This window comes from Strongylocentrotus purpuratus, unplaced genomic scaffold (assembly GCF_000002235.5).
Source record: "Strongylocentrotus purpuratus isolate Spur 01 unplaced genomic scaffold, Spur_5.0 spur5_scaffold_17, whole genome shotgun sequence".
NCBI classification, from domain to species: Eukaryota; Metazoa; Echinodermata; class Echinoidea; order Camarodonta; family Strongylocentrotidae; genus Strongylocentrotus; species Strongylocentrotus purpuratus.
The window spans coordinates 13,730,325-13,745,423 of NW_022145602.1; the positions used below are offsets into that span (position 1 = coordinate 13,730,325).

Genomic DNA, 15,099 nt, shown 5'->3' on the forward strand with positions numbered 1-15,099 from the left:
CGTCTTCCTATGGTGATACATACTATCCTTAAGTTTGAAGTTTAAATCTCAAATGGTTCTTGAGATATCGCGCTAACAAACTCAATACAAGGAATTTCATAAGTTGACCTCTGTGACCTGTGACCTTTGACCTACGTACTCCAAAATCTAATCAGATCGTCTTCCTATGGTGATAAATACTATTCCTGAGTCTTACGTTTAAATCTTAAATGGTTCTTGAGATATTGTGATAACGGTCAAACGGGACGGACGTACGGACGGACAACCCGAAAACATGATGCCTCCGGCACCACCTTCGGTGGCGGAGGCATAAAAAGGCTGAGACAATAGTGAGAGAATGGCTAGAAAACAGAGGAAATGGCAAGTGGTTACAACAAAAGAATCCTGGGAACCGCTTCACAAAGCCTTTTTTCAATGACAAATGACAAATATCAGTGACAAATCTGCTGATAACCAATCAGAAGCAAGGATTTCAGTAGCTTATAACATCAACTGCCATTTGTCACTGATGACAAGTTTTGTGAAACACCCCCCTGATATTAGCTCATTGTGACATGTAGCCTTATGCTATGGTCACAAAGGTGTGTACGAAAGATAATTCTGTACCGTACGAATCTCTGTTTTTCCATTGTCTTCCTGAATTTCCATTGTCTGAAAATCATTCGTACGGTGTTCGTAGCAGTTCGAAATGGCATTTGTGACCGAGCCTTTATCATTGTTGGAATGATTTTACTGACAGGTGTGTATCATGGTAAAAATTACAAGAATTTAACAATGACGATGAGGATTGATATCATAAGAAAGATGGCACCTCACACCCTGTACAATATGTCAATAATTCTTTTAAGATTCATCTTTTCTTTATTTGGCTAAAATACTGTTCAGTTTAACAGTTAAAGTGTAACAGTCACCTAAATTTTGAATTGAATTGGTTTGGTTTATTGAAAAATCACATCAAACAAGCAGCTCGCAGGCTGAAAATGTTCAATTTACAAACAAGTTAAAAATATAGAGAGACATAAACATATACCAAACTAAAATACATATTGTAAGTCAACTTTTGCAGAAATTATTTAGCATTGGTAATTTGTGTACAGCTAGAATGTATAAAAATAAACATTGAAAACTTTATCTGACATTCTATGGGTTAACAGCTGATGAAAAAATGCACACAAGGAACTAGGCTTAGTTTCCGTGTAGGTCCTGTTCTAAGGGAGCATGTGCCGGTCTACTCACAACATGTGTTTATGTTTACTGACTGTGTTTGAACTTGCAATGTCTCTATACAGAAGTAATATGTAAAGTCCTTTAAACACTTTAAATATATACAGTAGGTTTGCGGGTGCACCATGTGAGAGAGAGAGAGGGTTGAGGAGTCCTGAAAACGACTCTGACTCTGTAATCTTTCTTGGGGTTGTGGTAGTCCTGAGTCCTGACGACGGATAGTCAACCTGTTCGAAACGTCGAGCCACTCATCCTCTCCAAGCGCTATAATTCTCCTTAGAACTATATGCTAAGAAAGATAACAAACAGTCCTTCTCAGGACTACTACACCCCCAAGAAAGATTACTGAGTCAGAGTCCTTTTCAGGACTCCTCAACCCTCTCTCTCTCTCTCTCTCACATGGTGCACCCGCAAACCTACTGTATATCTACATCACCATGCAAGCCGACACTTACAAGCAACTTTAAATATAGTATAGAGGCATTATGTTTTAGGGATTGGAACACTTTAATATTTTTAGAAGCCCCTACTCCCCCCCCCCCTGAAACCAAATTGCAACCCTAACCCTCATCCTGTGCTTTTGATAAATAAAACGTGAAGCAAATTGTTGGATCACCATTGAAAGGGTTCACAATATGAATGCCTTAGGCACTATGTCAATCAATGCCCAGTAGAAACCAATCTTTGAGAGTTACCTGTAAATCTGTTTTCCGTAGCCGTGCCTGTCGACTCAAAGCCACCCGTAAAAGTTTTGATGCTGAATGTGTAAGTGGTCGACGGGTCCAGAGTAGTGAATGTGTACGTGTTCGCTGTGATGTTCAAGACCATGTCCCCGGGGGTGACAGTAACCTCATAATAATCCACCACTCCTGGGTCACTTCTCCAGTTCATTACCAGGTCACCATTCTCCTTCACAGAGAAGGTGATGGTGCTTGCATCCAGGGTGGCAGGCACTGGAAAGAAATAGGAGAATAAATGTATTACGCAAATATTGACTGGTAGGTTGTGTAACATCACATTCTTTAGACCATGGAAGGGAGTTATATTTTCCCAAGGGTTTATGAGCATGAGGGAAATATAAACTCTCTTGCAGTCCACATAATGTATATTACACCCTCCTGTGAATATCTGCTTTTATTGGATAGCCGTTATTATACTTTGTTTTATAAAATAAAGGGGATTTGCGATGTCGTGCCTTGTATTTTTTCACACTATCTAGCACTATGCCTGGCCACATTAGAAAACAATGGGTATGGTATGCGCAGAGTTGCTTGGATACTGTACCATGCAAAAATATACCCATTTTACCGTATGGTCAATATAAATAACCATCGAAAAATGACCGGGATGAAATATTCTAATTATGATCCTAGATATGAGCTTTGGGCCCATCCCACCTTCGTATCTGTAACAGCTTTCAAATATTGCTTACTCTTGCACATACATAATGTGATTTGAGTCGGGAGAAACCATTTATTTCTAGTAACATTTATGGTGTCTTACATCTGTAATCCAGGAACTTGCCAGTTGTGCAAATTGACTGAAGGATTGCTTTGCGCAACACGATGGCTTTGGAAAGTTACCCATTTCCAGTCTTGTTTAGCTCCAGGACATCCTTTTTAACACCAATATATAGTTTGTAGATTAATCCTGCACTGAAAATAGTTAAACATCTTGAAGCCTTTGTTATATCTATCCCACGATAATGCAATATGGCACAGGGAGACTATTTGTGTGGCATATAAAGAGTTAAATCAGATTCAGAAAGAGCGGATTCTCACGGGCGCCCAAAATACAAGTCCAGACTCCCCAACGTTTTCATGTTAAAATAGGGCTCATACATACAGACTTTTAAGGTCAATCCAGACCACCTTCAAAAGAAGGTAGCGTGGAGTCCTATACAAGGGTCAGATTTTCCTTTCAGTTTTATACTTACATGTCTGAAATGTATTCCGTGTGACGAGATCCCCTCTGTCTTCGCCCATCTTCTTGTAAAGAGACACAGTGTGCTCGGTTCCGGGAGTAAGTTCGGTTAAGTTGAAAGCTAGAGATTCAGCTGGCAGGTCCTCGATTCTGCTGTTCAGTCCAAATGATGCTTCCAGCCGAAGACTGTCATAGTCTGTGCCTTCAGGTTGGCCCCAAGATAGACCAAGGACTGTCTCCTCTCTCAGGATGAGGTTAAAGTTCACTGCGGAAGTAACAAAAATAAAAACAACAATAAAAATGTTTACCGATACAAACATTGCAGTGCAGTGCGACCGTCAGCAGCGGCTATACCGCGCCGGTAGTACCGGTGTCAATGCTTCCGCGGCATATCTGCTGGAGCTAGAGGCGATTGCAATGACCGAAACATGCAGAACAGGAAGAAATGGAGAGAATGTCATCACGGGATGAAAGTCAGTAACGGACCCCATGTAACTTGTAAAGTTGTAAGAGGGAAAATGCTGACTTAAATAAATGATGATGAAAAAGTATATAATTTAGGAGTATCATGGGTACCAATTCAATGGAAATTTGTATTAAAAAAAAGAGCCCCCGTCATTACTGTAAGAGTCCCTGTGAAAAGGCTCACGGAGCATTTTTGAGGGAAAGAGCCCCCATGGAAAAAAATTATTCCAGGCTTGGGAAGTAGTAGTAGAAATACTACTACTACTACCTAATCCATACATGCCAACATTTTAAAATCAGAAATCTGTACAAATTATGCTATTTTCAAAAAAAAGAGGAACAATCCTAACTCTCCTATTCAATACTACAGACAAATTTGTACAGGAAGAGGAACACCTGCATTAAAATGATAATTATCTTCTCCCAAAAAGAGGAATGTTCCTCTTTAATCTGAACAGTTGGCATGTATGCTAATCCATATAATTGTCCTGCATTTTATCTCATTATTAAACTAGAGAGCTCAGGACTCAAACATAGATATGTACATGTATGTATTTTAAAGGAAGTAATATCAAGTAGTGATAGAGTAGCTAAAGCCACCTTCACTGCTTGATTTGAAATATATTTTACATGTACGGTTTATTATCACTTTCTTATGTTTATAATTTTTTTATACTGTAGTTTATGAACAAATTATTCATTCTCATTTTACATAACACGTATACCTTGATATGTTTATGTATTTGATGGAACTCTCATACCCCAAAAGGGGGTAGAAAAAGTCAATAAAATCAACTCAACTTCTACTACTAGTTCTACTACTACTGCTACTACTACTACTAATTATAATAACAAAAATAATAGTAATAATATTAATTAGGTTTTTTTTTAAAAATCAACAATAATAATAGAAACATTTCCAATATACGCATATCCATCCCAAGGGATGCTTACCTATTTCAGACCAGGCTTTTACCGGGGGGGGGGGGGGGGTCAATTCTTTATGTTATCTATTGTTTTGATAATTTCTTATGTATTTCATTGTTTTTCTTAACTTATATTTATTGTTTTATTTCATTTCTAACTACAATTCAACTATTTGACCCCAAAACAAACACCTAAACTTTAAACAAGACCAAATAACCAATGTTTTATCTCTTATTAGGAAAAATGATATTTCCATATGTTTTGTACACAAATCACAAAAATGAGCGATTTTCGGGCTGACATGCAAAGACAAAAGGTCCCGTGAATTTGTAACTTTACGTACGATTTTCAAAACAAAAAAAATTTAAAGATGCGTGAGACTCGAAAGCAAAAAGTTGTGAAAGGAAAACTCGATATCTGCCGCGGTTCCAGAGTAGTCACGAAATTACTGCAGGGGGTCAAATTGACCCCCCCCCCCCCCCCAGTTTACATAGGGTTAAGGTACTTATACTCTTAAGCTGCCACCCATACAATGCACCCAGTACCCCAGTGCTAATCCCTATTGTGCCAGCCGCAAATCTCCTGTGTGCCAAGTTAATTTTAAGGTTGGTTCAAGTGCGTGTTAATTAAATCTTAACAAAAAACAAATCGCTGAATTTCTTGAGAAAATCCAATCTGACTGTTGTATACAAAGACGTGTAATCCAAAGCCGATAATCTGATGCACTCGATGGTACTTTCAATAGCACTGCAAAAGCACTCAGTACGGTGCAATGGGCATGAACAATAACTGTTATTACATATGCGCGCTAGCGTGCACAAAGCAGACAAACGGTAGCTCGCTAGCATGAACGAAGCAATCAATTGATAGCGCGCTCGCGTGCACAGAGCACTATAACAATAGCGCGCTAGCAGTCTTATGGCAGGATATGAGTTAACAACATAGGCCTACATACAATTGTAAAAGAAACAGATCAGAAGATTACATAAGAAAAAGTAGATATAGTATGGAAAACATGAAACAAGTGAAACAAGATGATCGAATGCCACTGCATCTATGATATGCCTCATGTGCACATTTATCAATGTTCCTGTAACCTTACTTAAAACATCTGACCTCAAGAACCTGTCTTTTCATGCCCATACATACAGTTTACTTGAAAAACAAAATCATGTGAAAAAACCCAACCTCATACCTAGAATTCGGGTGTCACTGAAGATTTCGCTTTCTGCTTCATCCCCGCCGATACCCACAAAAGACGTCACATCGAACGTATACGGCGTATTTGGGGCCAAACCGTCGATGATCACTGAAGTCGTGGCACTGCCCATCAGAGTCTCCCGCACTTCGTCGTTGACACAGATCTTAAATCCATCATAGTTGCCACCAGTTGCTGGAAGGTCGAAGGTCACTGCAAAAGCATTGCCTGGCGATGGATTTACCATGACATTCTGGGGGGGATTTGGAGCTTTGATGGAAGGAATAAAGGGATATTCATCATCAACACAGCTGTCAAAAGCAAAACTTTATTATAGACAATCACCCACTGGTATCACTTCATATTGACTTAATTTGTATATGCAGGATAGTTTTGTAACACATAGTACAGGGGGTGTTTCACAAAACTTTTCATCAGTGACAAATGACAGTTTTTGTTATAAGCTACTGAAATCCTTGCTTCTGATTGGTTGTCAGCAGATCTGTCACTGATTTTTGTCATTTGTCATTGAGAAAAGGCTTTGAGAAACACCACCCTGGTGTATACTGTGAGGTTTTGGAATTATAAAAATGATAAAAAATTAGCGCAGTCTTGCTAAAAGTTGTATGCAAGGTAGACATAGCCCAAATATGTACATGTCACTACACACACGTGTGGCATGAAAGTGCGGTCGACACATTTTGCCTCCAAAAAAGAATGTTCAGGAATGCTGAAGAACATTTCAACGTTTGCAGATTTGAAAAAAAGTATGACGGATTGGATTTGAAATAAAGGGTATGTTTTTTTAAAGAGTAAGTTTGATTAAAGAGGTTCACATTTTCACATTGTATGCTTGAACAAAGTTTGTGAAAACGGGGTACTTGTATACTCGATAAGCAGGTATAAATACAGAGAAAATTAAAAGACATGTTTTAATGCAACAAAGAGTCATATTATATGTGGGAACTGAAAAATGCAAAATAGGGGTATATTTGCCAAAATTGTAATTTTTAGCATTATATCTTGCCATCAAACTTCTGATAGGGTGAAATCTATGAGTACAAATCTTCTAAAATTTGTCTAAAGCTGTATTTACCCAATAAGGCTCATTTAGATATGAAGCAGAAAACCTGTAACTTTTTTCTACATGACACGAAGTGAAATACACTTCATATTTCTGTATTTCGCAACACAGATCTCATTTTGCCTTCATTTACATGTGTAATAAAAAAGTGTTTTTTGTATTTTTTTTGCAACAGCAGCAGTTTACAATGCCATATCTGAACTAGCCTTTAGGAGTAAAAATTATAGTCACATGAATACAAATATGTGATGATCAAAATCTGCAACTTCATGGTAAAACACTTGGTTTTCACAATGCACAAAGCTATTTGAAATGTCTTTTGCGGTTCATTATCTGTATATTTTAAAGATAAACTCCAGTACTGGTAAAAAAAATAATAATAATTTTCACAGAATCAAACGAAACTTACACTGAATGTTCAAGATTACAAATAAATGACATGTGCCGAAAAATTTTGGAAGAAAATGTATACTGGCTAAGTAATGAGCATAGAAAGACAAGGAAATCAAGGTAGTACTAGCCCCGACACCATGTGTGTTGTCCCATATATAGCTTTCTATGTGAGTGCTTGTTACTTTACCAAGACTCGGTCAAATTTATTATGATTTTGATGACTCCAGAACCTTGCAGTGCACACCAATACTTACATGCTACATGATGAACTGTTTCTGATCCTTTCCACACCTTTTCTTTCACAATGCAATCGCATTACCAGTACTAAAGTTTATCTTTAACTATCATTCAAAATCGCAAAGACTATTGAAAACTAATGAAAGGCTAATTTCAGCACCTTATGCTGTATCATGTTAGGATTATATAATACATCTCTGTAATGTACACACACTACAACCGGTGATGTACAAGGCTACTGGAATGCCTTGGCTTCATTTTTCGAAAGTCTTTGCGATTATCTCATTCCCAGTTTCCTGGAAGAAATACTTACGATATCTGAAGTGGATCTCATTCAAGTAGTTGGTTAGGTCACTCGATGGAGCATTTGATGCGTACAGTAGATCTCCCGGTGAGACAGCGGGAAATGAATTGAAGATGATGCTCCCCATATTATTTACTGGCTGATTACCAGAAGTCTGCAATGTACTCCCGAAATGACCAAGTCTTATTTGCTGATTGGAAGATGGCTCGTCCTCGGGCAAGGTGTAAGCAACACTGATAAAGGTTTCGCTCCTTACCGTCACCTCTATGCGGGAGACTTTGGGAAGAAAAAGTGGGAAGAAAAAGTAAGTAGAAACATGGTAAAGGACTAAATAAATCAGTTCTTCAGCGTCAAATTGGCATCAATTATTTGTATATTCCACCCTTTCATAGTTAAAAAACTGAAAGGGATAATTGAGTTCTTGTTTCAGACCGCAAATGCCTTCAAACTTCAAAGTACATTGTTATTGCTTTTATTCTTGTTTATGACATTTCTAGTGCCCTTTTAGGACCTAACATTTCTATGAAGGCAATTTCAGACCCCAAAATGTGTGAAATTTAGCCAATACGATCATACCAATTTAGCTCTACTTTTATAAAAACGCAGACCGTTAATTGATTAATTAATTACCGGTAACAATAGCAATACATGGACCGGCTGGTTGTGCGTATTATAACCAACAAGAAAAAGCAACACCGACATGGGCTGGAATAAAACGTTTCTGCGTCGACATAGTGGGCGTCACACGTCCACTTTTTTGACGTGCAAATCTAAAAGTCCCTAATGAGAGCTATTTGACTGCTCACAGTCACCAACCATGCCTCTGCCCTGCGTGCAACTCCAACTTCCTCACATTTCACCAGAATCCAGACCCCCTCCTAAAAAGAATTTGTGTAAAGCCCTGCCAATAGTGAAGAATGATCAAGGGGGAGTCAAATACCGTTTTTAAGAAATGAAATGAAATTAGATGGAACTTTGACTGCGTGCAGTCCAAAATGATGCCTCCGCCATACAGCGATTTTCACAAACCACAACAGAAGCAATTTTTCAAATTCAAGGTTAATTGTAATCCATGAACAGGTTTTCGGAATATCGTGATTACAGTCTATTTTTGATATACATGTATGACTCTTTTATCTTTGACCTTATGACCCTAAAATCAGTTCATTGGCTTTGCAAGATACTTACATGTCTTGAGTTTGATAGTAATCCGTTACTCGGCTCTAATATTAATGCGATCGCAAGCTATTTTTGCATATATAAATAAGCCCCATTACCTTTGACCTCATAACCCCAAAATTTAATCAGTTCATTGGCTCAGCAAGATACATACATGACCTGCGTTTGATGGTAATCTGTCCATCGGTTCTAATGATGTGATCATGAGCTATTATGCAAAATAATGAGCCCTGTGACCTTTGACCTTGTGACCCCAAAATCTAATCAATTCATTGGCTCTGCAACATTCATACATGACCTAAGTTTGACAGGAATCCATCAATCGGTTCTAATTGAGATAACGCGATCACAAGCAATTTTTGCATACATAATGAGCACTGTGACTTTTGACCTTTGACCTTGGGATCCCAGAATCTAATTAATTCATTAGCTCTGCAAGATACATACACGACTTAAGTTTGGCAGGAATCCATCAATCGGTTCTTGAGATAACACGATCACAAAAAGGGGACGTACAGACGTACAGACGGACAACCTGAAAACATAACGCCTCCGGCTATTTCGTAACGGAGGCATACAAAAACAGAGCCTCCATGGTGTTCTAGATTACCAGACTTTAAGCAGGTCAGGGGGGTGTTTCACAAAGACTAAGATTGACTTTAAATTGACCTTTACTATGGCAGGCAGTTCATGCCGTTGTTTGCTCTTACCATTTACTGGCATTGGTCTCTGAAGGGACGTTTAAATCGTGGTCACAAATCTACAGAATTTACATTTTTTTTAAAGATCATTATGGAAGGAAAAAATAGTATCTAAAGATCATAATTGAGAGACCAACAGTGAGAGCAACCAGTGGCATGAATGGCTTGCCATAGTTAAGTCCAACTTAAAGTTGTTCTTAGTCTTTGTGAAACATCCCCCTGGTCTAAAATTGTTTCTCAAAACCGTCATAATTACAAGATCAATGAAATTGTGACGCTGTTGCTCAACTTGTCTTTACTTTTACAAACAGTTTGAATGAATTAAGCCTTATAATCTCTTTTGATAATTCAGGATAAAATCTCATTGATTGTGACAAAAACTACCGGTATATCTTTTTAGCCGATAGTTTAGAAATCCGCCACTGCCTCCCCCCCCCCTTTCTTTTTTTCATTTGTTACGAGCCAGAGATTTTGGGAACACGCATGCGGTCCCTCCATTCCCGGAGTGGGGGGGGGGGCGGGCATCTCCATAGGTCGTGGACATAGATTTGACTGTTATGGAGTTGGTTTCATGAAACGACCCGTCCTGATTGCCATGCCCTGCGGTCCGGCCTTTAAGCAGCCCTAGGGTCATTTCACAAAACTTGTCATCAGTGACAAATGACAACTTGTGTTATAAGCAACCGAAATCCTTGTTTCTCATTGATTATCAGCAGATTTGTCACTGATTTTTGTTATTTGTCACTGAAAAAAGGCTTTGTGAAACGCCCCCCTAGTCTAAAATCACCTGTTCCCCTTTTAATATCTCTATACTCTGTTCGGGTGGTTCACGTGTAACATCCACAGATATGCATGTTGATTGTACAGGTTTGAAATTCAGGAACAGGTAAATTGCAGGTTAATATTCATTCTCAACCAAAATTATTCAGGAAATTTTAGTACAATTTTTTTGGGGAAAATGCTTCAAAATATTATGACTCAGATTTTACCACAGTGCATCTAAGAACCTGAGAGCCCATAAGTCCATACTCCTTCAATGTTTCAATTTTACATGCTTTAATTTTTGTTCAACCGTCATTCTCCATTTTCTTTTCAACATTCTATCCCTTATTAAGGTACAAGAAACATATTGAAAAAATTATTAATGATGTATTTTACTCGTATTAAATGGACATTCCAAACACAAGGCTTGCTTTATAGGTTTTTGGCTTCCCTCATTGTTTGATCTATCATTTTATTGTACATACTGACCTCTTCATCAAACCATGTTCCATAATAATAAGAAGGAAATATCCATGAATTTCAATTAAATTCAAATTAACTTAAATATCCCACATAAAGTTTGGCAGGTTATCATTCTATGTCTCATGACACATTATATTTTGCATGATTGGTTCACTAAAAGTAGTAGAACTCCAGGCTGAAATTAGAGAATATATATTCAAACTCTTGGGACAAACCTATGTGGGAGTGTGTTACAAATCGATTACTGGACTACTTCAAAATAAACACTAACATCAATTGAAGTAAATTTTAATTTACTTACATTTGCTAGTTGACCTGATTTGGAGACTTTTCAACTATTACTCTACTACAAATTTGGAGTTGCTATTAAAAAAGTTGAAAATGAAATTCTAAAAATTATTTCCCTCTCCTCCTGTATGATATACCCCGGACAAATCTGGGCCAATAAACACCAGACCCATAGGAGCCAATTCTACACGGAAAGCTACATGTATGTAGGGGTCAAAGGTTATCTCCAATAACAATGCACATGTATAAGCAGGGTTCAATACTAACAGGCACCTGGAACACCGGCTGCCCAAATTCTACCCCCGGTCGCCTAAAATTAACAGCTTCGTCAATGACATCTTCGAGCGAATTGCCAGCGATTCTTCCCGCCTCGCTCAGTACAACAAAAAGTCAACCATTTAAAAACTCCCAATTTTAAAAACTCTTACAAAGGTAGCATGCATATACAGACTCTAAAAAAGTTAAATCCGGACCCCTTTCCCCAAAAAGTTAGTGTGTATACGTGGTGTAAGTGAAATTCTTATGACAGTTATTACCATCAGTTGTGCCCGATCTAGTGTCCAGTTGGCCTTCTTCTCCATTGTTCAGTTTAGGTTGTACCTGAATATCGTAAGCTGTATCAGGGTACAGATGGATCAGTTGTGCAGACGTTGAGGTGGAGTTCATAGGATATCCAGGGGCTTCCTCACCAGATCCTAGATAGGCAGTAATGACGTAGTAGTCCCAGGCTCCTGCCGACCATGAGATTTCAAAACCGAAGGAAGTGGTGCTGTCGATCTGGAGGCTCGAGACTCCTTCTTGTCCATTCTGGAAATATATATGAAATACATGTACATGTATTATATATGGCCTTAGTGCAGGTTCGTACCCCCACCTGACATTCTTCATATTTCTCACTTGTATTATTCGTTTCTTCATACCAACTCTATAGACGCTAGACATACATGTAAGAGTGGACGCTAATGCATATGTCGAAAAGACCTAAGCATGCATGCCCCCTGCGAAAGTGCACTATACATCATAACAATACTAGTGCCATATATATAGGTCCGAGTCGTTTCAGTACGTAAACTAGAGGGAACTTTGACTAAGCACAGTCAAAATGATGCCTCCGTCATAGAGCAACTTTATAAACAAAAACAGAAGCAATTTTTCAAATTCAAGTTCGATTGTAATCCATTGACAGGTTCTCAGAATATTGTGATTACAAGCTATTTCTGATATACATGTATGACCCTTTAATTTTTGACCTCATGACCCCAACATCTACTCAGTTCATTGGCTCTGCAAGAAACATACATATCTTGAGTTTGATGGTCATCCATCCATTGGTTCTAAATGATAATGTGATCACAAGCTATTTTTGCATACATAATGAGCCCTGTGACCTTTGACCTATGACCTCATGACCCTAAAGTCTAATTAATTAATTGGCTCTGCATGATACATACATGACCTAAGTAGGGCAGGAATCCATCAATCAGTTCTTGAGATAACGTGGTCACAAGCTATTTTTGCATACATAATGAGCCATGTGGCCTTTGGCCTCGTGACCCCAAAATCTAATCAATTCATTGGCTCTGCAAGCTGCATACATGACCAAAATTTGGCAGGAATCCATCAGTCGGTTCTTGAGATAACGCGAATACAAGAACGGGACGTACAGACGTACGGACGGACGGACAACCCGAAAAAAAATAATGCCTCCGGATACTTTGTAACGGAGGCATAAAAATATCTTCCGCTGCACTCTTCTCTACACGTGGGACAACGGTATAGATTTTGCATTTAATTTAATTTTGGAGTAAAAAAAAAAAAAGAGGATTCAGACTTCATAGAAAAAATGGCATTTAACAAAATTCCCGAAATTCTCCCAATTACAAGCCAACACTCACTCAAAGACAGGTATATAGACCTCTCCAGCAAAGCATAGAGAGTCAATATGCTAATTATGCGTATTGACCTCTAGCGCTGCACTAATGTGCTAGTATAATAGGCAGCAAGTGCACACATGAATATTCAATACACAAATAACACACAAATACACACAATGATGCCAATGTGGCTGTAAGCTTGACAGTGTCAGTAGCTCGACGTCGACTCATGATTTTAATTTTTGAATTATCCTTTGAAAAATTGTATTTTACTGCTATTTAGGTGTCATCAATTGTCACTAAAGTACCGAAGTTCAGTGAAATCAGTTGAGTTTAGTACAGTGGTGTATAGAACAGGTTTTAACTTTAATACACAGCCAGGATAGTAATACATGCATGCAGCGCAGCTATGTGTGTTATATAGGTCTACTGGTTACGGAATACGAAAACTCTCGCCTCACGCCTCATCGCCCACCGCGATACTAGAGGGAGGGAGCCTGAAGCTAGGTGCTTGTCGAGTAAAATTCGTTTCTTACCTAACTTTCCAAGAGAGATGAGTACTTCTTTACCCCCTTGTCTTTACGTTAGCTTTTACACCTGGGATTTTGGAAGAATTTCGTGCACCAGAGATTGGTCACCATGATGAATCGACTCACAAAGCTAGATGCTCTTTTAAATGCATCTACCATCAGTATAGTTTGCGCAGCTCAGCGTACTCCACTAGTCACACCCGGTGTCACAACGCGATGGCAGCACCGCAAAATTTGTTTGACTTTAATTGTTAGGTTTGTGTCCACTCAGCTGGCTCAGGGCCTAGGGAGGTGGATCTCGAAGCTCCCTGGTCCAAACGTCACAGCTTAATTAGTACTAGTATATGTATATATATATATATATATGAATAATTCATAGAATAGTCATTTGTGACTAATTGGCAAACAAAATCAAATCAAAGAAAGAAAGAATTAGAAATAACCTCTCTTCCTCTTTACCTCTCTTCCACTCCCACTCCCACTCTCCAACTGCCCTCTCCCATACCCTCTCCCACTCTCTGTGATGAAATTATCATTATTGATATTATTGTCATAAGTATAATAGTATATATAGTAGTATAGTAGTAGTATATAGTATAGTAGTAGCAGTACGGTAGTAGTAGGCCTAGTAGTAGGCCTACTCTCTAAATTTGAAAGTCTTATTTTTAAATCTTAAAGTCTTACTTTTAAATCTAACAGAGACTGATATTAGTGACGAACCCTTTGGGATTTAAAATAAGTCTAAGCTAAGACTTGAAATTTTAAGTCCCTGAAAAGGTTTAAAATTTAAGTCAATTGGATTTATATTTCAAGTCTTTTAATATTTATTTTAAACCTTTCTTGGATTCATTTCAAAAATAAATCTAAGCTAAGACTTAAAATTTTAAGTCCCTGAAAGATTTAAAGTTTAAGTCAATTGTATTTATATTTCAAGTCTTTTAGATTTACTGGTCTAGCTAAGCCATTAGAACCATTTGGTAAAACTTCCAACCAATTGAACGGCAACAACACTTCAATACTGGTACGTCTGTATTATCAATGTAAAGGCATCGGTAATAAGTAGACTTATACATAATTTAATTAATCGAATTTTTTTTCATATACTTGTATTTTATTGAAATTATTTTAGTTCATAGTTAATGTTTCCCTTATTCATGTTTAATTAAATGGAATTCATACGAAGTAGCGAAATGTCCTAATAACTTGTAATTTATATTTGTAGTATTTTCGAAATGAATTGCATATACCTAAATCATCAGTAATTAAGAAATATGCTGTAAATTCAGAAAAATTGTTAAAAAAACATAGATCTGCACGCACCCCATATTCAATATGCAAATTAATTGGTGTCAGCTGGTTCAACTGGAAATATGCCAACAGTCAGTCATCAACAGGTGCAACTGGAAATATGCACATCTTATTGGCGAGAAGTTCAAGTCTTTCCAAGATTTATATCTAGAAGCTGGTTTCGATAAAACTTTTAGTCGAATTCCCAATTTATTAAGTCTTAAAGACTTGAAATATTTT

At 37.8% G+C, this 15,099-nt stretch overlaps 1 protein-coding gene across 1 annotated transcript in view; it reads right to left on the reverse strand.

The window, feature by feature from the left end:
• The window catches only part of LOC578203, a 175,885-nt gene that overhangs the window by 153,715 nt on the left and 7,071 nt on the right, over nucleotides 1-15,099 (reverse strand). The window contains exons 2-6 of the mRNA XM_030988229.1: nucleotides 11,705-11,975; nucleotides 7,765-8,031; nucleotides 5,735-6,007; nucleotides 3,161-3,412; nucleotides 1,920-2,177 (exon numbers count right to left, since the gene is read on the reverse strand). Of these exons, the coding sequence (XP_030844089.1) occupies nucleotides 1,920-2,177; nucleotides 3,161-3,412; nucleotides 5,735-6,007; nucleotides 7,765-8,031; nucleotides 11,705-11,975 (1,321 nt within the window). The remainder of the gene's footprint in view (nucleotides 1-1,919; nucleotides 2,178-3,160; nucleotides 3,413-5,734; nucleotides 6,008-7,764; nucleotides 8,032-11,704; nucleotides 11,976-15,099) is intronic.